This window comes from Channa argus, chromosome 17 (assembly GCF_033026475.1).
Source record: "Channa argus isolate prfri chromosome 17, Channa argus male v1.0, whole genome shotgun sequence".
In the NCBI taxonomy this organism is placed as follows: Eukaryota; Metazoa; Chordata; class Actinopteri; order Anabantiformes; family Channidae; genus Channa; species Channa argus.
In genome coordinates this window covers 17,400,599-17,427,842 of record NC_090213.1, presented here as the reverse complement: position 1 = coordinate 17,427,842, position 27,244 = coordinate 17,400,599, and the positions used below count along the sequence as shown (strand labels likewise).

General features: G+C 38.5%; 4 protein-coding genes and 1 long non-coding RNA gene across 7 annotated transcripts; 4 read left to right on the top strand and 1 right to left on the bottom strand.

Moving 5' to 3' along the window:
* Positions 1-198: 198 nt before the first annotated feature.
* LOC137102682 (alpha-1-antitrypsin homolog) lies at positions 199-3,065 on the top strand. The gene is made up of 5 exons (XM_067482437.1): positions 199-378; positions 665-1,274; positions 1,400-1,670; positions 2,217-2,364; positions 2,573-3,065. The coding sequence occupies exons 2-5, from the start codon at positions 674-676 to the stop codon at positions 2,768-2,770; spliced, it is 1,218 nt and encodes a 405-aa protein (XP_067338538.1). The 5' UTR covers positions 199-378; positions 665-673; the 3' UTR covers positions 2,771-3,065.
* A 2,430-nt stretch (positions 3,066-5,495) lies between these two features.
* Positions 5,496-8,098, top strand: LOC137102676 (alpha-1-antitrypsin homolog). Its single transcript, XM_067482427.1, has 5 exons — positions 5,496-5,649; positions 6,013-6,631; positions 6,757-7,027; positions 7,203-7,350; positions 7,606-8,098. The coding sequence occupies exons 1-5, from the start codon at positions 5,620-5,622 to the stop codon at positions 7,801-7,803; spliced, it is 1,266 nt and encodes a 421-aa protein (XP_067338528.1). The 5' UTR covers positions 5,496-5,619; the 3' UTR covers positions 7,804-8,098.
* Positions 8,099-10,175: 2,077 nt separating this feature from the next.
* On the top strand, positions 10,176-12,718 carry LOC137102677 (alpha-1-antitrypsin homolog). 2 transcript variants are annotated; one of them, XM_067482428.1, is made up of 5 exons: positions 10,176-10,331; positions 10,698-11,301; positions 11,427-11,697; positions 11,873-12,020; positions 12,226-12,718. In XM_067482428.1, the coding sequence occupies exons 2-5, from the start codon at positions 10,707-10,709 to the stop codon at positions 12,421-12,423; spliced, it is 1,212 nt and encodes a 403-aa protein (XP_067338529.1). In that variant the 5' UTR covers positions 10,176-10,331; positions 10,698-10,706; the 3' UTR covers positions 12,424-12,718. The 2 variants fall into 2 exon arrangements, with proteins under 2 accessions (XP_067338529.1, XP_067338530.1); XM_067482429.1 differs by having other exon boundaries at positions 10,307-10,358.
* A 3,065-nt stretch (positions 12,719-15,783) lies between these two features.
* Positions 15,784-17,587, bottom strand: LOC137102747 (uncharacterized). The gene is made up of 2 exons (XR_010911266.1): positions 17,274-17,587; positions 15,784-16,343 (listed from the first exon to the last, which is right to left on the bottom strand). It is a non-coding gene; the product is annotated as an uncharacterized lncRNA (long non-coding RNA).
* A 32-nt stretch (positions 17,588-17,619) lies between these two features.
* Positions 17,620-22,099, top strand: LOC137102746 (alpha-1-antitrypsin homolog). Of its 2 annotated transcripts, none has more exons than XM_067482562.1 (6): positions 17,620-17,721; positions 19,878-19,897; positions 20,171-20,789; positions 20,910-21,180; positions 21,367-21,514; positions 21,712-22,099. In XM_067482562.1, the coding sequence occupies exons 3-6, from the start codon at positions 20,180-20,182 to the stop codon at positions 21,901-21,903; spliced, it is 1,221 nt and encodes a 406-aa protein (XP_067338663.1). In that variant the 5' UTR covers positions 17,620-17,721; positions 19,878-19,897; positions 20,171-20,179; the 3' UTR covers positions 21,904-22,099. The 2 variants fall into 2 exon arrangements, with proteins under 2 accessions (XP_067338663.1, XP_067338662.1); XM_067482561.1 differs by lacking the exon at positions 17,620-17,721 and adding an exon at positions 18,682-19,072.
* The last annotated feature ends 5,145 nt before the right edge of the window (positions 22,100-27,244 follow it).

The following is a 27,244-nucleotide window of genomic DNA, read 5'->3' as shown; positions in this document are numbered from 1 at the left end:
TATGTTGTACGTTGTTTAATGTGTCTAGCATCTATCATGAAATTCAGCCTGTTTGTTTCATAAATACAGTATCTTTAAATCCACATATCAGCAAACTGAACACATTGGAACCTTTTTGGTCAAAACAGCTTTAAGAGGATAAAAGCTTGGTGACTCCTCTTTTAGACCAACACTCCCCCATTTCACCAGAAATTCTTTACCTATGATTTGTTGCATGAGTCTGTTGTGAGTGAAGAAAGAGCTCGCCAGAAATTTCTTGGAAAAGGACAGAGGCTGACCCTTGTTAAAATTTAAAAGAACTGTAAACGGACTCTCCTGGATTTGTTTGGTATATAGCTGTGACATTTCTGCCAGACTGCAGCAAAGAAGAGTCTAACAGTAAGTATGGTTCTTCACCGATTAGGCTTTATGCTTTATACCATTTTTATAACCTTTGTATTATAATCTGATCGATACAAGTATTCACATTAAAATGCTTGATAAATTAGGAATTTAATGCAGTTTTAACATGCTGTTATTTTCAAATGTATTATCTTCATTCATAGCTCTTGTCATTTGTTAGTTTTGCCTTTCGCTTTATTTTCCATCTTAGTTAAGAGGTTGTTTATTATCTTTTACTACTAGGACTCCAATAAACGATTTCATGTGTTTTTTCTGTGAGCAGGCTTTAAAAATGAAGCCTGGTACCTTTGCTAGTTATGCGCTCACAGCACTGCTGCTGTCTGTAGCCTATGCAGAAGACCACCACCACCATGAGGAACAGCCGATCTGCCGCAAGCTGTACTATCCTAATGCTGACTTTGCCATTGCTCTCTACAAACGACTAAATGCTCAGACTGCTGCAGGACAGAACACTTTCTTCTCGCCACTGGGCATCTCCACCGCCCTGTCCATGCTGTCTGCAGGAGCCAGTGGTGAAACCCACAGCCAGCTGTTCTCCACTTTGGGCTACAGCACCTTAAACCAGACTCAGGTGAATAACGCGTATGAGAATCTTCTTCACATGTTGGGCCAAAGCCATGAAAATGAGCAGTTGGATGTGGGCAATGCTGTGGCCCTGCGCTCTAACTTCAGTCCTAAAGAGAACTACCTGACGGCTGTCAGGAGCCACTTCTCCAGTGAAATCTTCAAGGTTGACTTATCCAAACCTGATAATGCTGCAGCTGAAATTAACAAGTTTGTTGCCAATAAAACCCACGACAAAATAAAAGATGCAGTGAAGGACATCGACCCAGATATGGCGATGATGCTGATCAATTATGTCTACTTCAAAGGTGGGAGACGAAGTTCACAACACCATATGCCAACAATTTAATGAGTTGCTGTAAACCTTATTCCAAAATATTAAGACATACCACAAAAAGTATTTACACTGACTTTTCTACCATTTCTTATACAGGGGAGTGGGCAACTCATTTCTCGTCTGAGTTGACACATAAGGCAGACTTCCATTTGAATGCTACTGCCACAGTTCAAGTGGACATGATGCAAAATATGGGTCCATTTGAGATCTACCGGGATGCTGAGAACCATACCACTGTCATTCAGCTGCCCTATAAGGGCAACACCTTCATGATGATTGTTCTGCCTAATGAAGGCAAGATGGAGGAGGTGGAGGGCTACATCAGTAGGGACTATGTCAGGCACTGGCATAGAAGTGTCCAAACAAGGTGAGAGAGGAAGTCGTGCTGCTAAGTAAACTATATTACCAAAAGTATTCGCTCACCTGCCTTTAGACCCATATGAACTTCAGTGACATCCCATTCTTAATCCATAGGGTTTAATATGACGTCGGCCCACCCTTCGCTGCTATAACAGCTTCAACTCTTCTGGGAAGGCTTTCCACGAGGTTTAGGAGTTTGTTTATGAAATACATAATACACAGTGCTCGCAGTCTTCGCTCTAATTCATCCCAAAGGTGTTCTATCGGGTTGAGGTCAGGACTCTGTGCAGGCCAGTCAAGTTCTTCCACACCAAACTCACTCATCCATGTCTTTATGGGCCTTGCTATGTGCACCTGAATTCATTTATGTGGATGGGTGAGCGAATACTTTTGGAAATATAGTGAATGTTGTAGATACACTAATAATGTGGTAATTTGTAGGGGGATGCAGCTCATAGTGCAGAAACAATGTAAGAGACATACTAATATGAACTAGGGGCTGAGAAAAAAGCAGAATAATGATCTGACACTTTGGATATTTTGTGTTCTTCAGGTGCGTTAATCTATTTATGCCCAAATTTTCCATCTCTGCTGATTACTCCCTGGAAAATACACTAAGAGAAATGGGCATAACTGATGCTTTTGAGGATAAAGCTGACTTCTCTGGCTTGTCTGATGCAGCGAATCTCAAGGTCACAAAGGTAGGATCAAGCTACACAACTTTTTACTATGAAGGTTTGATATGTTAAGATTTTATAAACAGAAAAATTATCAAGATGAACTGATGTTTAGAAAATGTTCATTTCAACATTTGAAGGATTTCAAAAAAAAAGTTGAGTAGATGTTGAAAAATCCCCTTCAAGTCAAAGTGGACTCCAACTGTGTCCTTCTGGTCTGGTTCTTCTACAGGTGTCTCACCAGGCTGTGCTAAACGTGGATGAGTTTGGAACTGAGGCAGCAGCCAGCACCACTGTCGAGATCTCTTTGAAGATTGGATGTTTCTCTAGGGAAATTAAAGTCAACAGACCCTTTTTTGTCTTCATTGTGGAGAAGCCCACCAGGAGCCTCCTCTTCATGGCCAAGATCAACGACCCCACAGCTGCATGAAGGCCGACAACACAGAAACTGAACTTTCATTGATCAAGCGCTTTTCCCATTTAATGAGGTTTTAAGTAACTGTAGTTCATCTGTCCCCCTCATATAGCACCTAGAGATGTCAGTGTTTTTAAGCCTTAGGGAGATGATAAATGTCAGTATTAAAACAACAGGCAGCCTTTAACCATGACACCATGTTTTACCCTTCTCTGCACATGGCTGCATGTCCAAAGGTCCAAATTCAACATTGTAAGTTGTGGATGAGTTAATAAAAACACTGGTGTATGTATTGCACTTGCAGCATTAAGTTAACCTGTTTGTTTGTTTTATTAATGCTTCAAAATGGTTCAACATGAAGATAAACTTCAATAATTTGTATTTCTTGAAGCCAATGCATCAGTTCTGGGAGTCACTGCTGATTTCTAATGTAACCGTAGATGATTAAACCACTGAGTCAACACACATTTGTAAAACGTATAAAACTAACTCCCTTGTTTTTGCAGCTTAACATCTCTATTTACACACACACACACACACACACACACACACACACACACACATATATATTTATATATATATATATTGCATAGTAACAACCTGGTTGCAGTTAACTTAACATCTCAGTTTGTGAATTATCCACGACAACTGACAGTTAAACCTTAGCATGGTCCTGGTTGGCTTTTTTCCAAAGCAGAGATGCAAACTTTAATCTGCCGTTTAACTGACATCATATATTTGACCAAGGATGTTCAATTCAGTATTTAACATCATAAAGTATTAGTAGTATCAAAATAACGTACTTCTACTTTTGATGCCAGTTATTCTAATAAAAGAGTTAAATTACTTAACCTGTTGAATATAAGAAAAAAAAAAACGTATTTTTGCAGCTTAACATCTCTATTTACACATGTATATATATTTTGCATAGTAACAACCTGGTTGCTGTTAACTTAACATCTCAGTTTGTGAATTATTCACGAAAACTGACAGTTAAACCTTAGCATGGTCCTGGTTGGCTTTTTTCCAAAGCAGAGATGCAAACTTTAATCTGCCGTTTAACTGACATCATATATTTGACCAAGGATGTTCAATTCAGTATTTAACATCATAAAGTATTAGTAGTATCAAAATAACGTACTTCTACTTTTGATGCCAGTTATTCTAATAAAAGAGTTAAATTACTTAACCTGTTGAATATAAGAAAAAAAAAAACGTATTTTTGCAGCTTAACATCTCTATTTACACATGTATATATATTTTGCATAGTAACAACCTGGTTGCTGTTAAGTTAACATCTCAGTTTGTGAATTATTCACGAAAACTGACAGTTAAACCTTAGCATGGTCCTGGTTGTCTTTTTTCCAAAGCAGAGATGCAAACTTTAATCTGCCGTTTAACTGACATCATATATTTGACCATGGATGAATTCGAAATAACGTACTTCTACTTTTGATGCCAATTATTCTAATAAAAGAGTTAAATTACTTAAGCTGTTGAATATAAGAAAAAAAAACAACTTGTTTTTGCAGCTTAAAATGCTGAGGTTGGAGCTGCAAGGCAGGAGGTCTAGAGGAAGACCAAAGAGGAGATTTATGGATGTAGTGAGAGAGGACATGAAGTTAGTTGGTGTGAGAGAAGAGGATGCAGAGGACAGGGTTAGATGGAGGCACATGATTTGCTGAGGAGACCCCTGAAAGGGAACAGCCGAAAGGAAAAGAAGAAGATATTGACTGCATCCCTGCATGAGCAATAGTTCAGGAACAATTGTAGAATGAGGTTCAGATTTTCCTCATGAAGATGTTGAAAAGGACGAACTTTTACATTTTTTTTCTGTCACCTTCTTCCTTTGTCTCACAAGTGTCTTTGATTAAGTCACAGGTGTCTCACAAGGCTGCACTAAGTGTCAGCAGCCATTATCTATATTATCTTTTCCAAACTTCATCTTTCACTGTCAGCAAATATTTAATGATAAACTGGCTGCAAACAGTTTGAGTTATTATTTTGTGTTTTCTTTCTAAATCAGCCGTATATACTCTGCTCTGTTGTGATTAGCATGATTTGCCTTAAGTTTACCTGAACAGGGTGGGATGCACAGTATAACCTGATGGACATCAGCCTTACATGACTCCTCGTACTTTGATCTGTCAACAAAGGAGCTGCTGCTCCCACCTGACTGAATGCTTGAATTGGGCTATTTAGTCTGTCTTCTTTCTGGGTCTTGGTGGTGGACAGAAGGTGTTGTGGCTCAGAAACTTGAAGTGTAACAAAGTGTAATAAAGTGTATAAATAAAATCAGAATGCAATCATTTGCAAATCTCATCCACCCAAATTTCTCTACAATAGAACATAAACAAAATGATATGTTGTTTATGTTCTATTGTGAATAAAATATGGGTTGATTTTTATTTATGTTTTACACATTGTCCGACCTTTTTTGAATTGGGGTTGTATTTTTCCTGCATTTATTATTTAAATGGGCAAAAGTATTTTAGAAATTGCTCCTTGGGGACACAGTAAATCAGACCATATCAATCTGATGGACAATTTTTTTGTGAACACTTTTGCAATATTACTCTAAATATTCACAATCTACTGGTGATAGTAACAGATCATTTTACTGCAAACTGTACTTACATGTGTCTTAACATTTGCATTTTAAATGTCATAATCTCACCTTAAAGGACCATGGTCACAGATGTACCTATAGCCTGGTGTTGAGTGACTTGTATTGGTTCACCAAAGGTGAACTTCGGCAAAAAATCTCTTACCACAGGCCAAAATAAGCTGAGGATTGTTAATTTTTAATAGAACTGTCAACAGACTCTTCAACCTACTGGATATAATTCTGACATTTCTCCTTTATGCAAACAGCATCAAGGAGGACACTAGTGGTAAGCATGTCTCCTTACTAAAATTTGGTGAATGTTATTCATGTACTACTATACACTTTGAAGACTTAAACTGATGATGGAATGTAATTTTATCAATCATGGAACTAATTCTACTAGATAATGTCATAAAAGGCTGATGTTTCAAATGAAATGAATTTCAATTCATTTTGTTTAGATGTAGCTTTTTATGAATTTGCTACATTTTGTTACACTGGAAAGTGTCTTCACTTTAGCTTTATAAGTCCTGTAATATACAGCATCCTAAAATAACTTTTTGATCGTCTTTCTGTTGTTGGTTAGGTTTAAGCTTATTTTGGTCGAGCAAAATTTACAATTGAATGTTTTTTCTTTTCTAATAAACAGGCTGCAAAGATGCCTGGTGCCTTTACTACTTATACACTCACAGCTCTGCTGTTGTCTGTAACCTGGGCAGACCACCACCAACACCCTCTCCCACACCATGAGGCAGAGCTAAGCTGCCTCAAGTTGTCCCCTTTTAATGCCGAGTTTGCCTTTGCTCTCTACAAACGACTAAATGCTCAGACTGCTGCAGGACAGAACACTTTCTTCTCACCACTGGGCATCTCCACCGCCCTGTCCATGCTGTCTGCAGGAGCCAGTGGTGAAACCCACAGCCAGCTGTTCTCCACTTTGGGCTACAGCACCTTAAACCAGACTCAGGTGAATAACGCGTATGAGAATCTTCTCCACATGTTGGGCCAAAGCCATGAAAATGAGCAGTTGAAAGTGGGCAACGCTGTGGCCCTGCGCTCTAACTTCAGTCCTAAAGAGAACTACCTGACGGCTGTCAGGAGCCACTTCTCCAGTGAAATCTTCAAGGTTGACTTATCCAAACCTGATAATGCTGCAGCTGAAATTAACAAGTTTGTTGCCAATAAAACCCACGACAAAATAAAAGATGCAGTGAAGGACATCGACCCAGATATGGCGATGATGCTGATCAATTATGTCTACTTCAAAGGTGGGAGACGAAGTTCACAACACCATATGCCAACAATTTAATGAGTTGCTGTAAACCTTATTCCAAAATATTAAGACATACCACAAAAAGTATTTACACTGACTTTTCTACCATGTCTCATACAGGGGAGTGGGCAACTCGTTTCTCGTATGAGTTGACACATAAGGCAGACTTCCATGTGAATGCTACTGCCACAGTTCAAGTGGACATGATGCGAAATAAGGATCCATTTGAGATCTACCGGGATGCCGAGAACCATACCACTGCCATTCACCTGCCCTATAAGGGCAACACTTTCATGATGATCGTTCTGCCTGATGAAGGCAAGATGGAGGAGGTGGAGGGCTCCATCAGTAGGGACTACATCTGGCACTGGCATAAAAGTGTTAACGAAAGGTGAGAGAGGAAGTCGTGCTGCTAAGTATGTTGTAGATACACTAATAATGTGGTAATTTGTAGGTGGATGCAGCTCATAGTGCAGAAACAATGTTAGAGACATACTAATATGAACTAGGGGCTGAGAAAAAAGCAGAATAATGATCTGACACTATGGATATTTTGTGTTCTTCAGGTGCGGAAATCTATTTATACCAAAATTTTCCATCTCTGCTGATTACTCCCTGAAAAACACATTAAGAGAAATGGGCATAACTGACGCTTTTGAGGATAAAGCCAACTTCTCTGGCTTGTCTGATGCAGCAAAACTCAAGGTCACAAAGGTAGGATCAAGCTACACAACTTTTTACTATGAAGGTTTGATATGTTAAGATTTTATAAACAGAGAAATTATCAAGATGAACTGATGTTTAGAAAATATTCATTTCAACATTTGAAGGATTAAAATAAAGTTGAGTAGATGTTGAAAAATCCTCTCCTAGTGTCTAAGTACCTACAGTATTTAGTATTTCAAATTGGACTTTGATCCAATTTGAAATATTAAACGCTGATGTCATTCTGGTCTGGTTCTTCTACAGGTGTCTCACCAGGCTGTGCTAAACGTGGATGAGTTTGGAACTGAGGCAGCAGCCAGCACCACTGTCGAGATCCAATTACAAAGTGGATGTTTCGGTGAAAACATTAATGTCAACAGACCCTTTCTTGTCTTCATTGTGGAGAAGCCCACCAGGAGCCTCCTCTTCATGGCCAAGATCAACGACCCCACAGCTGCATGAAGGCCGACAACACAGAAACTGAACTTTCATTGATCAAGCGCTTTTCCCATTTAATGAGGTTTTAAGTAACTGTAGTTCATCTGTCCCCCTCATACAGCACCTAGAGATGTCAGTGTTTTTAAGCCTTAGGGAGATGATAAATGTCAGTATTAAAACAACAGGCAGCCTTTAACCATGACACCATGTTTTACCCTTCTCTGCACATGGCTGCATGTCCAAAGGTCCAAATTCAACATTGTAAGTTGTGGATGAGTTAATAAAAACACTGGTGTATGTATTGCACTTGCAGCATTAAGTTAACCTGTTTGTTTGTTTTATTAATGCTTCAAAATGGTTCAACATGAAGATAAACTTCAATAATTTGTATTTCTTGAAGCCAATGCATGAGTGTTGGGAGTCACTGCTGATTTCTAATGTAACCGTAGATGATTAAACCACTGAGTCAACACACATTTGTAAAACGTATAAAACTAACTCCCTTGTTTTTGCAGCTTAACATCTCTATTTACACACACACACACACACACACACACACACACACATATATATTTATATATATATATATTGCATAGTAACAACCTGGTTGCAGTTAACTTAACATCTCAGTTTGTGAATTATCCACGACAACTGACAGTTAAACCTTAGCATGGTCCTGGTTGGCTTTTTTCCAAAGCAGAGATGCAAACTTTAATCTGCCGTTTAACTGACATCATATATTTGACCAAGGATGTTCAATTCAGTATTTAACATCATAAAGTATTAGTAGTATCAAAATAACGTACTTCTACTTTTGATGCCAGTTATTCTAATAAAAGAGTTAAATTACTTAACCTGTTGAATATAAGAAAAAAAAAAACGTATTTTTGCAGCTTAACATCTCTATTTACACATGTATATATATTTTGCATAGTAACAACCTGGTTGCTGTTAACTTAACATCTCAGTTTGTGAATTATTCACGAAAACTGACAGTTAAACCTTAGCATGGTCCTGGTTGGCTTTTTTCCAAAGCAGAGATGCAAACTTTAATCTGCCGTTTAACTGACATCATATATTTGACCATGGATGAATTCGAAATAACGTACTTCTACTTTTGATGCCAATTATTCTAATAAAAGAGTTAAATTACTTAAGCTGTTGAATATAAGAAAAAAAAACAACTTGTTTTTGCAGCTTAAAATGCTGAGGTTGGAGCTGCAAGGCAGGAGGTCTAGAGGAAGACCAAAGAGGAGATTTATGGATGTAGTGAGAGAGGACATGAAGTTAGTTGGTGTGAGAGAAGAGGATGCAGAGGACAGGGTTAGATGGAGGCACATGATTTGCTGAGGAGACCCCTGAAAGGGAACAGCCGAAAGGAAAAGAAGAAGATATTGACTGCATCCCTGCATGAGCAATAGTTCAGGAACAATTGTAGAATGAGGTTCAGATTTTCCTCATGAAGATGTTGAAAAGGACGAACTTTTACATTTTTTTTCTGTCACCTTCTTCCTTTGTCTCACAAGTGTCTTTGATTAAGTCACAGGTGTCTCACAAGGCTGCACTAAGTGTCAGCAGCCATTATCTATATTATCTTTTCCAAACTTCATCTTTCACTGTCAGCAAATATTTAATGATAAACTGGCTGCAAACAGTTTGAGTTATTATTTTGTGTTTTCTTTCTAAATCAGCCGTATATACTCTGCTCTGTTGTGATTAGCATGATTTGCCTTAGTTTACCTGAACAGGGTGGGATGCACAGTATAACCTGATGGACATCAGCCTTACATGACTCCTCGTACTTTGATCTGTCAACAAAGGAGCTGCTGCTCCCACCTGACTGAATGCTTGAATTGGGCTATTTAGTCTGTCTTCTTTCTGGGTCTTGGTGGTGGACAGAAGGTGTTGTGGCTCAGACACTTGAAGTGTAACAAAGTGTAATAAAGTGTATAAATAAAATCAGAATGCAATCATTTGCAAATCTCATCCACCCAAATTTCTCTACAATAGAACATAAACAAAATGATATGTTGTTTATGTTCTATTGTGAATAAAATATGGGTTGATTTTTATTTATGTTTTACACATTGTCCGACCTTTTTTGAATTGGGGTTGTATTTTTCCTGCATTTATTATTTAAATGGGCAAAAGTATTTTAGAAATTGCTCCTTGGGGACACAGTAAATCAGACCATATCAATCTGATGGACAATTTTTTTGTGAACACTTTTGCAATATTACTCTAAATATTCACAATCTACTGGTGATAGTAACAGATCATTTTACTGCAAACTGTACTTACATGTGTCTTAACATTTGCATTTTAAATGTCATAATCTCACCTTAAAGGACCATGGTCACAGATGTACCTATAGCCTGGTGTGGAGTGACTTGTATTGGTTCACCAATGGTGAACTTCGGCAAAAAATCTCTTACCACAGGCCAAAATAAGCTGAGGATTGTTAATTTTTAATAGAACTATCAACAGACTCTTCAACCTACTGGATATAATTCTGACATTTCTAGCAAACAGCATCAAGGAGGACACTAGTGGTAAGCATGTCTCCTTACTAAAATTAGGTGAATGTTATTCATATAACTTTACTATACACTTTGAAGACTTAAACTGATGATGGAATGTAATTTTATCAATCATGGAAGTAATTCTACTAGATAATGTCATAAAAGGCTGATGTTTCAAATGAAATGAATTTTAATTCCATTTGTTTAGATGTAGCTTTTTATGAATTTGCTACATTTTGTTACACTGGAAAGTGTTTTCACTTTGGCTTTATAAGTCCTGTAATATACAGCATCCTAAAATAACTTTTTGATCGTCTTTCTGTTGTTGGTTAGGTTTAAGCTTATTTTGGTCGAGCGAAATTTACAATTGCATGTTTTTTCTTTTCTAATAAACAGGCTGCAAAGATGCCTGGTGCCTTTACTACTTATACACTCACAGCTCTGCTGTTGTCTGTAACCTGGGCAGACCACCACCAGAACGAGGCAGAGCTAAGCTGCCTCAAGTTGTCCCCTTTTAATGCCGACTTTGCCTTTGCTCTCTACAAACGACTAAATGCTCAGACTGCTGCAGGACAGAACACTTTCTTCTCACCACTGGGCATCTCCACCGCCCTGTCCATGCTGTCTGCAGGAGCCAGTGGTGAAACCCACAGCCAGCTGTTCTCCACTTTGGGCTACAGCACCTTAAACCAGACTCAGGTGAATAAAGCGTATGAGAATCTTCTCCACATGTTGGGCCAAAGTCATGAAAATGAGCAGTTGAAAGTGGGCAACGCTGTGGCCCTGCGCTCTAACTTCAGTCCTAAAGAGAACTACCTGACGGCTGTCAGGAGCCACTTCTCCAGTGAAATCTTCCAGGTTGACTTATCCAAACCTGATAATGCTGCAGCTGAAATTAACAAGTTTGTTGCCAATAAAACCCACGACAAAATAAAAGATGCAGTGAAGGACATCGACCCAGATATGGCGATGATGCTGATCAATTATGTCTACTTCAAAGGTGGGAGACGAAGTTCACAACACCATATGCCAACAATTTAATGAGTTGCTGTAAACCTTATTCCAAAATATTAAGACATACCACAAAAAGTATTTACACTGACTTTTCTACCATGTCTCATACAGGGGAGTGGGCAACTCGTTTCTCGTCTGAGTTGACACATAAGGCAGACTTCCATGTGAATGCTACTGCCACAGTTCAAGTGGACATGATGCAAAATAATGATGTATATCAGATCTACCAGGATGCCGAGAACCATACCACTGTCATTCAGCTGCCCTATAAGGGCAACACCTTCATGATGATCGTTCTGCCTGATGAAGGCAAGATGGAGGAGGTGGAGGGCTACATCAGTAGGGACTACATCTGGCACTGGCATAAAAGTGTCAACGAAAGGTGAGAGAGGAAGTCGTGCTGCTAAGTATGTTGTAGATACACTAATAATGTGGTAATTTGTAGGGGGATGCAGCTCATAGTGCAGAAACAATGTAAGAGACATACTAATATGAACTAGGGGCTGAGAAAAAAGCAGAATAATGATCTGACACTATGGATATTTTGTGTTCTTCAGGTGCGTTATTCTATTTATGCCAAAATTTTCCGTCTCTGCTGATTACTCCCTGAAAAACATATTAAGAGAAATGGGCATAATTGACGCTTTTGATGATAAGGCTGACTTCTCTGGCTTGTCTGATGCAGCAAATCTCGTGGTCACAAAGGTAGGATCAAGCTACACAACTTTTTACTATGAAGGTTTGATATGTTAAGATTTTATAAACAGAGAAATTATCAAGATGAACTGATGTTTAGAAAATATTCATTTCAACATTTGAAGGATTAAAATAAAGTTTAGTAGATGTTGAAAAATCCCCTTCTAGTCAAAGTGGACTCTGACTGTGTCATTCTGGTCTGGTTCTTCTACAGGTGTCTCACCAGGCTGTGCTAAACGTGGATGAGTTTGGAACTGAGGCAGCAGCCACCACCACTGTCCAGATCTCTCCGAGGGGTGGATGTATCACTGAAAACGTTAAAGTCAACACACCCTTTCTTGTCTTCATTGTGGAGAAGCCCACCAGGAGCCTCCTCTTCATGGCCAAGATCAACGACCCCACAGCTGCATGAAGGCCGACAACACAGAAACTGAACTTTCATTGATCAAGTGCTTTTCCCATTTAATGAGGTTTTAAGTAACTGTAGTTCATCTGTCCCCCTCATACAGCACCTAGAGATGTCAGTGTTTTTAAGCCTTAGGGAGATGATAAATGTCAGTATTAAAACAACAGGCAGCCTTTAACCATGACACCATGTTTTACCCTTCTCTGCACATGGCTGCATGTCCAAAGGTCCAAATTCAACATTGCAAGTTGTGGATGAGTTAATAAAAACACTGGTGTATGTATTGCACTTGCAGCATTAAGTTAACCTGTTTGTTTGTTTTATTAATGCATCAAAATGGTCCAACATGAAGATAAACTTCAATAATTTGCATTTCTTGAAGCCAATGCATCAGTTCTGGGAGTCACTGCGGATTTCTAATGTAACCGTAGATGATTAAACCACTGAGTCAACACACATTTGTAAAACATGTAAAACTAACTCCCTTGTTTTTGCAGCTTAACATCTCTATTTACACACACACATATATATATATATATATATATATATATATATATATATATATATATATATATATATATATATATATATATATATATATATATATATATATATATATATATATATATATATATATATATATATATATATATATATATATATATATATACACACACACTGCATTGTAACAACCTGGTTGCTGATAACTTAACATCTCAGTTTGTGAATTATTCACAAAAACTGACAGTTAAATCTTTTTTTCTGTCCTGGTTTTCTGTCCTGGTTGGCCTTTTTCCAAAGCAGAGATGCAAACTTTACCCTGCCGTTTAACTAAAATCATAGATTTAACCATGGATGATTTCAATATTTAACATCATAAAGTATCAGTGTCAAAATAACATACTTCTACTTTTGATGTCTAATAAAATAGTTAAATTAATTAACCTATTAAATATAAGAAAAAAAGTCAAGTTGATCTTATGCTCAGCTCCTTCTGTAGATTCTTTCTAAATGTGAACTAAATTGTTGATAACCTTCCCTGAAAAGAAGGAACCTACCATTTTCTCTCAAAAACCTTAAAACGGACCAAATTAAAAGAAAAAACCAAACAAATAAAACATTTCTAATTGTGTATTTTTTAATGCAGCAGATTGTAATCTGTCATCTATCGTCTCCATGCAGTGCTGGTCATGAGCTGGAGAAAAGAGGAAATGCATGTAACATGCACAGGAACTAAACGTGTGGAAGAGAAGATCTGAAACTGCAGAATACATGGACAAAAAAAGAGACGGTAAAATATGTCATAGCATTGTTTTGTTTTGTTTGACAACAATAGGATGTGAATGTGTAAGTTTGAATGAAATTATAAATACACAAAATAAAACACGTTCATGCTGATTATGTGAATTTAACATTGTACTGCTGCATATTCCTATATTTTATAAATGTTCACACAAAACACACTAATTCAGCAGGTTTGGTTTGGACACAAATATTACTAAATATATAGCACATAGGAACCTTTGGCCACTTTAATTTAGTCAAATCAGCTCTTAGTATAACAAAATAAAAAGGCTGATGACTGCATTAGAACAATTCCTCATTTCTTTACCAATGATTTATTGCATTCATTTTGGCAGGGGTGTCTTGGAAAAGGACAGAAAAAAAAAAAGGCAGAGCCAACGTTTGTTAAATTCTAATACAATCTAAAAAGCCTCTATTAGATTGGCCCAGGGTTCATCACTTAAATATGCTGATTGTTTTATGCCATTATTGAGACCTTTTGTCACAACTAAAACTAATCACACATTTTTGATAGAATGTCATTTTTCTCTGTGAAGTCAGAATAACAGGGGACCCAAATACTGACAAAACAGGCAGATTGTTACCCAAGGTTTATTTTATGCACAGGTAAACAGGGTCAGCAGGGGGGTAAAAATGTGTGGTGAGTGTCCATTCAAGGTCAATCATTCAGGAAACTGATAACAAAGAGCAAGAAGAACTGAGGAGCAAGCAAGAGCTAAAAACACAGCAACCCAAAACACAAAAAGAGAAAATACAAGAGAAAGTGGCTGAAACTCAGAAAATCAAAGCACAACAAATAGACTGGCAGGGGAATGAATGCAAGCAAGTGGCTTTTATTCTGAGGAAACTGATTGCAAACACAATTCAGGTGTATGAGGCTGGGAGCAAAGCAGGTCTAATCAAAGAGAGTGCTAGCAGCTCTGAAAGTGTGTGGAAGGGAGCAGGGAGGGTGTGTGTGTGTGTGTACACTGTAACGGTGTGACTGAGAGTCTGGAAAGAACAAATGACTGATGAAAAGAAACAAAATGTGAAATCTAAGCAAATGCACGTATGTGACATGCAGTGTAGTGATTGTGGAGCCACTACACCTTTTTTTAAATGAAATTAAAATATAAATACTGTTCATCATTCAACGAAGGAGAAGAAACCCATCAGCCATGGCAGGAAACACACGGCAAGACCCCCAAACTTTGGTGGCCATGATAATGAGGGAGGATTCTGACTACAACACCTTTGTGATGACTGGTGAAGGAAAGACGAGGGCAGCAGAGACAACATCAGACATTGAGTGTGTTTACATGGATTTAAGTAACCAGGTTACAGTTTGCTTTCTTGGATAAATGTTTCTCACTGGCTTTCTCCAACTACGCACGTGTGTAACAAAAGGCTGCAGATAGAAACATGCAGCTGAGTGAAAGGATGAATTATGCTGCTTCATTCACCCTAAACAAATAGTTAAATTCTTTTATTGAAATGTTATTTAACACAAAGTGCCTTGTACCAGTCTAAATAAGTCACTTACCCTGTGGACTTTTTAAAATTCAGACTCCTTTTTTGCCTTTGTCTCTCTGTGCTGTATAGTTACAGAAAATTAAAATGGATAAAAGCATCATTTTCAGCAACCGTTAAAATCTGTGCACCAGGCCTCCATAAGTTTGAGGTGAGGAGAAATCAGGTTACTCTGCTGCTGCATGTAAACACTAATTTCCAGTAACCAGTTTTCTTAGGTGCTTGGAAACAAAGTCACCATCTCTGAAAACTATGAGTATTTAAATTAGCTTCTGACCTCTAATGTTTTACTGAAATGAATGCTTTGGTACAGTATATGTTCAGATCTGGAAGACTCAGAAAAGCTGCAGTTTAACTATGTAGTCCAGTTATTTAGACACAGCTGATTTACAGCATTTATTTGTTATATAATCCGGTAGTTGAAACATTTTCCATCTGTACTTAGTGGCGGAGCCAGAGCTTTTTCATAGGGGCGGCCAGGCTGAGAATATAGATATACAATGAGGAATTGTAAAGCTATTTTTAATAGAACTGTCAATAAAACATCTGATACACCTATTACAAGTTTTTTTTATTTATGTGAAAATAAAGACTTAATTGAATAAATGCAATGAAATGCAATCACCAGCAAAAGTCTACAGAATTCAAACAACAAACCTGTTTGACCAAACTATTAAAACAATTGTGAGGCGTGGTTGTTGATCTCTGGGTTATAAGTACTCTGTTTGACAAAAGAAAAATTTGATCAATAGTGAAATATTTCTTTTGTTTTTCTAACAACCAGAGAGAAAATATTTGAACCACTGTAAATTAAGTACAGCACTGTGCAGGTCTTAAATGGTCACTGAGAAGGACCTTAAAGCTAACACTTTCCTAAAGGTTATATGTGGTTATTTCACATAAAACTACAAAAGTCGTATTCTACGGTTGCTGTGATTTAAGGCAAAGTCATCTAAGTCCAGGGATTTGGTTCATCTAGACTCCACACTTGTTGCTCAATCTGGCATCATCCATGGATGATCTCAGGTATGTTTTAATGGGCTTCAGTTCGTCGCCTGTCCCCCATGACAGTCGAGGCTGGACTGGTCCTTCAGCTCGAGAGTTGGAGAGGTCTTAAACAGGAAAAAATATACATAAGTTATTACAAATATTTTGTACTCAATACATCTATACAACATGTATGGAAATGTAGGAAATCTCCAAAGCTCTCTGGGGGTTCTGCTCTATCAATCAGTGAAGACACATGAGTTAAAATAGTCATAGTGACATGTCTGAGCAACCTCTTTTGGCTTTATAAATTCCATATGGTCAGTGGCAGGCAATTTTAAAAGTACTGTCACTAAATTCATATGACAGGTTGTGTGTTCTACCCATGTATTCACTTCCTTGGGGGCCACCCTGTTTGTTGTTTTATATATATATATATATATATATATATATATATATATATATATATATATATATATATATATATATATATATATATATATATATATATATATATATATATATAACACCAAACTTTTTCTGTTGCTGTTCTTTAACATTAAACCGCGTTCAAGCCACGGCAAATAATATTCCTACACAACATGGCTGTTGGGGCATCTTTATTGAAATTATACCAGTTTTGATTATGTTATAAACAAATATAGCTAATTGTTAACTAAATAACAGAACACATCTCGGTTCAGTTCGTTTTACCTAGTTTTGAGCACCGCCTTCTCTAAAATTAGTCAACGTTGTTGATAATCCAACACATTGGCCTTGACAACTTTTACACGATGTGAGTGTATTTTGAGGCTCTCTAAAGATTATTGTGGAGCAGATGAAAGCATTTACCCTTCAGATGGTTATATCTGGAGGTAGCTATAGTCACCCTGGCTTCTCAGAGTATGATCAACTCAATGACAGATAATTTCAAATAAACAAACAAAAAAACATTCAAAGTTTACCAGTTTCAAGACTTTCACCTCACGGAAGCGCTAAAACGTGAGCCAAACACTCAATAACATAAATATATTTGTTAAATATTTAACACTTACCCATCAAATATACTTTCTTGACTGACTTTTACCCCACATTTAAGGAACTGTAACTTCTTCAACTCCAGACAAAACGGTGCTATAACAAATCCTGAACCAGACAGTACGCTCAACAGCATGCGCGTGCTGTTTAAGTGTCCTGGGGAACTGAGGAAGAACATTAGTTCCGTCCTGGGAACAACGGTGTGGCTCAAAAAATGGTATTGTGTGAGGTGGTCAATGGGGTGGGCAGCGGTGACGGCGGCCACCATAGACAAAATTCTGGCCATCTCAGTGGCCACCACACGCTGCCATTTTCGAGCCCCACCGTTGTTTCCAGGACGGAACTAATGTCCTCTGGCTCCGCCACTGTGTTTACTAAAGCCTTCCCAGAATACACATTGAAAGACACAGGCATAAGTGATGCTTTGAGAATATCAACGGTCTCTGGGTGTGTCAAGTCTCAAAGGTAGGATTGGCTTAATATTTCTTCTTGTGTTTCTTAAGGGAGATACAATAGGGTATTTTGCCTGCATCACCGTATGAGCAAATAGTTCAGGAACAATTGTAGAATGAGGTTCACAAGGCTGCACTTAAGTGTCAGCAGCCACCAACACAACCAGGTTTGTGCCCGTCAGTTTGCCAACATCTTTCAGTGTTAACAGGACATTCATCTTGGAGAACTTCACTAGAAACACCCTAAAACAAAAGTTTCCTGGTGGCCTAATAATAAACATTTTCTTTGCTTTTTATTGTGCAACATGACACCTTACACAGAAAATATGTAGATTAAAAATATTCAGGTGTAATTAAAATAATTTAATTTAATTTGACATGGCCCCAGTTGGGATGTCTTTTCCAAACCTCATCTTTTACTGTCAGCGAGTATTTAATGATAAACTGGCTGCAAACAGTTTGATTATTTCATTTTTATTTTTTTCCATTATAAGTCGGCTGTGTGGGATGAGCAAGGAGTATATACTTTGCCCTGTTGTGATTGGCATGATTTGCCTTAAGTTTACCTGAACAGGGTGGGATGCACAGTGTAACCTGATGGACATCAGCCTTACATGACTCCTCGTACTTTGATCTGTCAACAAAGGAGCTGCTGCTCCCACCTGACTGAATGCTTGAATTGGGCTATTTAGTCTGTTTTCTTTCTGGGTTTTGGTGGTGGACAGAAGGTGTTGTCGCTCAGACACTTGATGGCTGACTGACAATATGCATTTATATATAAAATAAAAATATATTTTTTAAAAGTGTAAAACGTAAATAAAAACAGAATGCAAAGATTTGCAAATCTCATCAACCCACACTTCTCTACAGAAGCAACAAAAGGCCAGAAAAAGTAATTGCAGCAAATAAAAAATAAAATAAAAAAGTGAGCATTTGACAGCTAATCAGGTTAATTGGCAACAGGTCAGTAACACGACTGGGTTTAAAAATGGGCATTTCAGAGAGGCAGAGCCTCTTGAATCTAGAGATGGGCAGAGGTTTATCAATCTGCAACAAACTCCATCTGACAATTGTGGAACAATTTCAGAAAACTGTTCCTCAACATAAAATTCTCAACAAAAATGACTTTGAAGATCCCACCAATACAGTATATAATAACATCAAAGATTCAGAGAATCAGCAGAAATCTCTGTGCGCAAGGGACAAGGCCAAAGGTCAAAACTGGATGCACAAGATCTTTGGGTCCTCAGGCAGCTCTGCATTACAAACAGGCCTGATTCTCTGCTGGACATCACTGCATGGGCTCAGGAATCACTTCCAGAAAACACTGTCTGTGGACACAGTTCACTGTGAAATCTACAAATGTAAGTTAAAGCTGTATTATGCAAAGAAGACGCCATATTTGACCACGATCCAGAAACGCCGCTATCCAGCTTGTTATCAGCGAACAGTTCAAAAGCCTGTATCTCAGATGGGGTGGGGGGGGCATTAATGCCTATGGTGTGGGCAGTTTGCACATCTGGAAAGGCTCCATCAATGCTGAAAAGAACATAGAGGTTTTAGAGCAAAATATGCTCCCATCCATACTCCTCACTTCCCAGACATTTACAGACAGGGAATGATACACACCAGTAAACATCACCCTGTTCTAACTTTTTTTGAGATGTGTTGCTGCCTTCAAATTCAAAATGAGCTAATATTTTCCATGAAATGGTAAAGTTTTGCAAGTCATTGCATTCTGTTTTACACACAGTCCCAACTTTTTTTATTATTCCGGCATTTATTATTATTATGAACAAAAATAATTAGAAATTGCCAACCAGCAATAAAGCAGACCATATCAATCTTATGAACCACTTTTGCAATATTACCCTAAATATTCACAATCTACTGGTCATATTAACAGATTGTTTTACTGCAAACTGTACTTACATGTGTCTTAACATTTGCATTTTAAATGTCATAATCTCACCTTAAAGGACCATGGTCACAGATGTACCTATAGCCTGGTGTGGAGTGACTTGTATTGGTTCACCAAAGGTGAACTTCGGCAAAAAATCTCTTACCACAGGCCAGAATAAGCTGAGCCTTGTTAATTTTTAATAGAACTGTCAACAGACTCTTCAACCTACTGCATATAATTCTGACATTTCTCCTTTATGCAAACAGCATCAAGGAGGACACTAGTGGTAAGCATGTTTCCTTACTAAAATTTGGTGAATGTTATAACTTTGATATACATTTTGAAGACTTGAACCGACTTCAGAGATTGTTTTTCTTCCCTGGTTGTTGATGAAATGTGACTGAGATACTTTCCAGTATATTTTGTTACACTGGAAAGTGTCTTCACTTTAGCTTTATAAGTCCTGTAATATACAGCATCCTAAAATAACTTTTTGATCGTCTTTCTGTTGTTGGTTAGGTTTAAGCTAATTGCATGTTTTTTCTTTTCTAATAAACAGGCTGCAAAGATGCCTGGTGCCTTTGCTGTTTCTACACTCACAGCTCTGCTGTTGTCTGTAACCTGGGCAGACCACCACCAACACCCTCTCCCACACATTGAGGCAGAGCTAAACTGCCTCAAGTTGTCCCCTTTTAATGCCGACTTTGCTTTTGCTCTCTACAAACGACTAAATGCTCAGACTGCTGCAGGACACAACATCTTCTTCTCACCACTGGGCATCTCCACCGCCCTGTCCATGCTGTCTGCAGGAGCCAGTGGTGAAACCCACAGCCAGCTGTTCTCCACTTTGGGCTACAGCACCTTAAACCAGACTCAGGTGAATAACGCGTATGAGAATCTTCTCCACAGTTTGGGCCAAAGCCATGAACTTGAGCAGTTGAATGTGGGCAACGCTGTGGCCCTGCGCTCTAACTTCAGTCCTCTGGAGAAGTTCCTGAAGGTTGTCAGACACTACTACTCTGCTGAGATCTTCAAAGTTGACTTAAACAAACCTGACGAGGCTGCAGCTGAAATCAACACATTTATTTCTAATAAAACCCACGACAAAATAAAAGATGCAGTGAAGGAGATCGACCCTGATATGGTCATGTTGCTTATTAACTACGTCTACTTTAAAGGTAACAAGTTCACATTCATGTCTTGTTTTGTAGTTTACTGACAGCACAGGAACAAAACTCACACTGTGTATAACAATATTTTCATTATTGTCATATTTCTCTCTTTTATGCCTCTAACAGCGGAGTGGAAGAAACCCTTCAACCGTGACCTGACGACCAAGGCTGACTTTAATGTGAACACTGCCACCAAAGTCCAGGTGGACATGATGATGGATACAGATTTTTATGACATTTACATGGATGCTGTCAACCACACCACTGTCATCAAGTTACCCTACAAGGGCAACACCTCAATGATGATTGTCCTGCCTGATGAAGGAAAGATGGAGGAGGTGGAGGGCTTCATCAGCAAGGACCACATGAGGCACTGGCATAATTCCCTTTCCAAACAGTAAGCAAACTATTATGTTTGTCCTCCCCCCTGGTTGTTGATGAAATGTGATGGGGCAGCCGCAACAAATGCATTGGTGTAATTTGAGATTCAGAAATAACCTGGATAAACTAGTGACTGGCTGAATTAAACAAGTTATACATAACTGTATTTTCTTCTTGACATTTGATGCTCTGTGTTTTTTAGTCACGTGGATCTGTACTTGCCAAAATTTTCCATCTCCACTGAAGCGTCTCTGAAGGAAACGCTTCAAGAAATGGGCATAACTGACGCCTTTGGGGATCAAGCTGATTTCTCTGGTGTGTCTGACACGGACAGGATGAAAGTCTCACAGGTATGAAAGTCAAACATTCCTTCTTTGTTTCTTATGGGAATTTCAGGAATGGGATTTGACTACTCTGCCACATGAGCAGGATATCAGGATCAACTACCTCATAGGGACATGTGTCCATAATTATGGCTGATGAGTTTTTACAGTTTTCCTTTTTTTAATGTAGACCCTGTCTTCCTGTCTTGCTTTGTCGTCCACAGGTGACTCACAACGCTGCACTGAGTGTCACTGAGATGGGAACAGAGGCAGCGGCCGCTACCATCGTAACTGGAGTGGCCACTAGTTTGCCACTAACCTTAAAAGTAGACAGACCATTCTTGGTTTGCATTTGGGACCACTCCATCAGGAGCCTCCTCTTCATGGGCAAGATCAACAACCCTACAGCCATGTAAAGATGCATACTAAGAAAATAACCGGAGTCTGTCATTATAGTCAAAGTCTAAGTCCAAATATTTTTTTCATCCACTATACTGAGACTGTAACATATACATGTACTGTATATGTCTTTATGTGAGGCTTTTTACTGGTCTCAGAAATGAAGTAATTCTACAGGAGAATGATTAAAAAACATATTGAGATTCATGAAAAGCTCTGATTGTGATTGTGAACGTGTGCAAGTTGGAACTTTTTCTCGGGGTGTGAACCTCTGACCCCACGGTTGGTGGGTGGCCATTCTACCAAATGAGACAAAAAACGTCCACCCAGGTACCTAAATATTTATAGTAATATCTGAAACGTGTCAAAAGCAGACTGTTTCAGCCAAATTAACACCAGCATCTGTGGCACATAAGATTGTGCCATCAGCATAGAACTTTAGAACCCAAGCGCAATGGGCAAAAATAAAGGAAAAGTGTAAAAGCATCTCTGTGTTTACTAGGGACCCAAGGGTTTAAGGCCTAGATAATTTTAATATTACATAATATTCATTCAACTCACTAGAATCAACCACCTTTATCTGAAACAATAATGTGGCCTCATGGTGCAGGTCACTGAGTGGGGTCTGAGGGCGAGTAAGCACCTGGTGATGGGGAGGAATTACCTGTTTGTAAGGGAATGGTACTGCTGCTGAGCTCCAAACATAAGTCATCACGTAAAAACACGTATTTAACAAATCCACAAATTTTTTGATTGTTTGGAAAAAAAATCTTGAGGTAAGAGAGTGAGTAAAATAATTGCATATGGATTGGAAGTGTTTGCAAAACAAATAATTATGAAATTTGGCTTTTATTATCAGAAAAATGTTGTGGTTCATAAGTTCAAAGGTCTGCCAGTCATCCTTACTATTGGTAGATTAAGCTGTTGGACTCGTTGGAAAATAATTTAAAAGGTTTTATACGAACATTTCAAAAACCTTGTTGAAAACAATAAACGGTATATTCATAGGGTAATAGCATGGTAGTGTTTGTTCAGTGTCAGACATGACAAATACAAAACATTTCAAACTCCAAATACTCATGAACAAATTATAATAAGTTGGGGAGAAGTAAAAATCCAACTTTTGCTGAATATAAACGAAACACTCAAATATATGAAACAACTCGTTACATTCCTTATTAGAAAAAGCTCAGGTAAAATGCGAAACTGTCTTTCCTGTGTCTCCTGGATAAATGAATTTATAATGCAAACCAAATACAAGCCGTTCCTAGTCTGTGACTAAGACAGGGTGGCATCAGGGTGGATTTTGGTTGTTACCCGACATCTCGCCCTGCCCCTTAAAATAAGAATAATTACCTCGTCAGTAAACACTGTGTGTAGTTAAAAATGTGACATTGCGTAGATTCAACTTACAACGAGCCATTTTTAATTCAATTATATAGGCAAAGTTAAGTCTTCACATCACAGTCGTAACAAACTCAACAATATTTCTGATCCTCTGTACAAAGACATGTTGATAAGTGTCAAGCTCCACAACTCTCCCTCTTCTACTGAAAATCTCTTAGATCTCACTATTGTGCTTATTATTCCTGCTTGAAGAAGATCAAATGTGTGCTGTGCATGCAAATCAAGACATGATGTGACACATTGTGAAGTGGGCATCTATAATGCATACGGCATCAGGCTGAGGCTGTGTGAGTCCTAGCACCAGTTATTTTAGTCTGCTGCTTTCACGTGGCACATTCTGTCGGATGCGACATGAAGAGAAACAGCATCTAGATCCAGTGAGACTGACTGGCACAGGCAGGAAAAATACATAAAATATGAAGAGATAACTGGTTTGGCATCACATACTGTGTATTTCACTGTTCAACACATGCATGACATTCAGAGCAGGTACTGATGGGATCTGACAGAGCGAGCGCTTAACAATTCTGTTTGTTCACTACCGTCAGCTGTCACCCAGCTCTTCACGAACGGTGTTGGGAAGGTTTACTTTGGTATTTTTTAATAGAAAAACACAGAGACACACAAAAGGTTGTTGGGATTTGATTTGATTATAGTTTTCTAGATTCAAAGCTGCGGTAATTAAAATTTTCTTGTTAACACTGGTCGAGATAGATTTATGTGAAAGGGACCCGTGAAACCAACCACTGCTGACTCTGCAGTTGCAGGCAGCTGTTTTTAGAAGTGGTGTGAAGTAACTAAGTACTTTTACTTTACTTCCGTTATAATTACTACCATTTCTATACTTTGCTACTTCGTACTGTATTTTTTACTGTACTAGAGTTTCTTATTACTTTTCAGATTCATATTACTAAAATATACTACAGTATAATTATTAGACTTTGATAGATCCCTCATATTAAATTCTCAGCTACTCAGTGGTAGTGATTCAAAACATGATTTTTAGATTTAAAACATATGATTACAAAAACAGTATATAAGTTCCTTAAAAAAGGTTCACTATTACCAGCTCATGCATTAATGTGTCAATTATGACACATTAATGTACTAGTAACTTGTACTAGTAACTTGTACGTTTTTCTAGATGCTGTTACTGAAGTAAATGGTCTGTGGACTTGTTACACTGCTGATTTTGAGCTAAATAAATAAATACATTAAAAACACTGCTAAATCTACTGTCAGGAACCAGCTAATGAAAATGACTGAGTAAACTGAAATAAATACTGGACTATATTCATAGGACCACAGGGTTGGTGGTTCGATCCCTGGTCCTGGCTTTATGTCGAATTGTCTCTGAACCCCTAGCAGCCCATTCCCATCCCCAGCTGTGCACAAATGTTTACCAGCTGTGCAGTGAAGCCTGGTAGACATTGGGGAGGGGCGTGTCAGGAAGGGCATCTGGCATAAAAAAAAAAAAACTGTGCCAAATCAACATGCGGACAATGATCCGCTGTGGCGACACTGACCTCACGTGATAAGCCGAGAGAACAAATAAATAAATAAATAAATTCATGAGGTGAACAGAAACTAATTCAAATAAGTGATATTGTTAATTTGTATATGACAGTTTGCTAAAATGGAAAAACTAAAAGTAGACTTGTGTGATGCCCTCAAGTGGTCACAAACAGCAAATGTAGATGAAATTGACATCTGCTGTATCTCATCTCCCTTGTTCACATGACAGAGGACACGTGTGTGTCATCTTACAACAGCCAGTAAAGATAGATAAGACATTTGTTCCAGATGACATCATGTGATAAGAGATACAGTGGACAGTGTGATTTTATTTTAGGAATGTGTGGACCGTGAGGTTTTTGTTTTTTTTTTTCATTCCGGCTTATCCCGTAAATTCACGGATACCAGAGCAGATTATTGGTTTGCATGTTGATTTGCTGCCTTTTTTTTTTTCTTTTTTCTTTTTTTTTTACCGGATGCCCTTCCTGTCACAACCCTCCCTGCTTTGGACAGGGATGGATGGTTTGGTGTTCAGGGATACTTCGACATGTGTGGTTGGTGAGAGCAGGGTGAAAACCTCCAATCCTATGGTCGTTAGGGGGCCACTCTACCAACGGAGCCACTGCAGCCCCTTGTAAGGAATCAGTGAGTGAGAATGAGAAAAGAGACTGTGTGTATTCTGTGTGCTAGCACAAATGTTTTGCATGTATCTCCTTTGTTACTGCAGTGATGGATGAAGTAACAGTACTAATTGGGCAACCAGCACTGTCACTTCTCTGCTCCACCACACTAGTGTTCTCTATCAGTGTTCCACTCCTGAGTGGTCTTCAATAACAAAGTACATGTGGAGGTTGTCTCCATCAATGTTTCAAAGTGCTCCATGAAGGAGAAAGGATAATCACACAGATTTCCCAGAAACACTTGACACGTGTACAGTATACACAACCAGGCATTAGTCGCTTTGAATGAGCTAAGACAAAAACCTTGCTGATTCAGCAAAAGGACACTACAGCAACAGATCCATACTAAAGATCAGTACCTTAAGAAACTACAGTTCTTCAGGCATTATGTAGCAGAACTGAAAGATAGAAAATCATGCACAATAAAAAGCAAGTGTATCGAGACAAAGTATAACAAATGACCCGTGTGTTATAGTATAGTAATATGAAAACGTTTGTTTGGAAATTCTGCAGACTAATTACATTACATTGCTGACATTTTTCAGCAATGCTCAGCAGGGTGATATCAGTTTGGCCTCTCTGGGCTCAGTCGAGAGAAGTCTGTAGATTTCAGTTCAAATTTAGCAGACAGGATTTTGTGCACAGGACCAGCGGTGTCCTCCAGCCTCCACCAGGACTGCTGGCCAACAACATATTTTCTCTCAGTGGCCTGCAAACATTGTGGTTCAGATAAGGGAGCTCTTATCTCCTGCACGGCCACTTAACCAGGACCTTGATCCTGCCACCTTTGACTCTTTAAACGTCTGCTAGTCAAGAGCCAACAGCCTGAAATGTCCAATCACGGGCTGCAAGGATCAACTGGATAAAGATCAGCCCACCATCATAACCCACCTGGAGAAACCAGTCATCCACAGAAACCTTAACTTAAACATTTTGCAATAAACACCAGACCAAATACTTAAAGGTAGCTCGCTAGGAAAATCATCCTAAGAGCAGGCAACAGCTTGAAAGGCTTCATCAACAGGAATAAAGGGAACAAGACTTTCTCAACACGTCAGTGACAAAGACCTAAACACGTCCACATGAGGATGACAAAGACCTGAAAAACTACAGACTTGAGATTTTGGGTTTTTGTAGATTTTGTCTAAAGACATCTAACACGAGTGTGTATATTATCATGTGTGTGTTAGTAACATTTTAATTCTACTATTTGTAGGCCGGGGCGTGATGATGTTACTTGTTTCAGAATCATCTGTTGAAATGTCTAGGTGCCAAATTCACAGTTAAAACTACAATATGAGCAATCATGTCCCCGCTCTAATAATAAAAGCTCCCCCAGGACTTTTGCATGCTTGTGTTTTCTCAGCATGCATCTTTTAGGCAATCAGAGAAAAAAAAACTCTAAAGATAAAGTTTCCTACGAGAGACTAAAAACAACTAGCACTAAAAAATGGGGCGAGTGGGGAGCCAAGCTCTCCTCCTCCGATCCTGATCCAGACGCTGGCAAACTCATTTATCACCTTTGGGCTGCATATGTGCAGACTTCCAAACACAACACAAATCCATCAGGACTTTGTTTATGTGGAACAACTCTTAAAAAAAACGCTTCACAAGACTCTACAAGGTGCATGCGAGTGTTCCATAAACTTACAGTCGAGCTTGCTTAAATCCTGGTGTGTCCATAAAGTAAGTGATCACAAACTATTTGCTGTTAATTTGTCCTGTTCCATCTCCAAAGCATATTCAAAACTTGGCT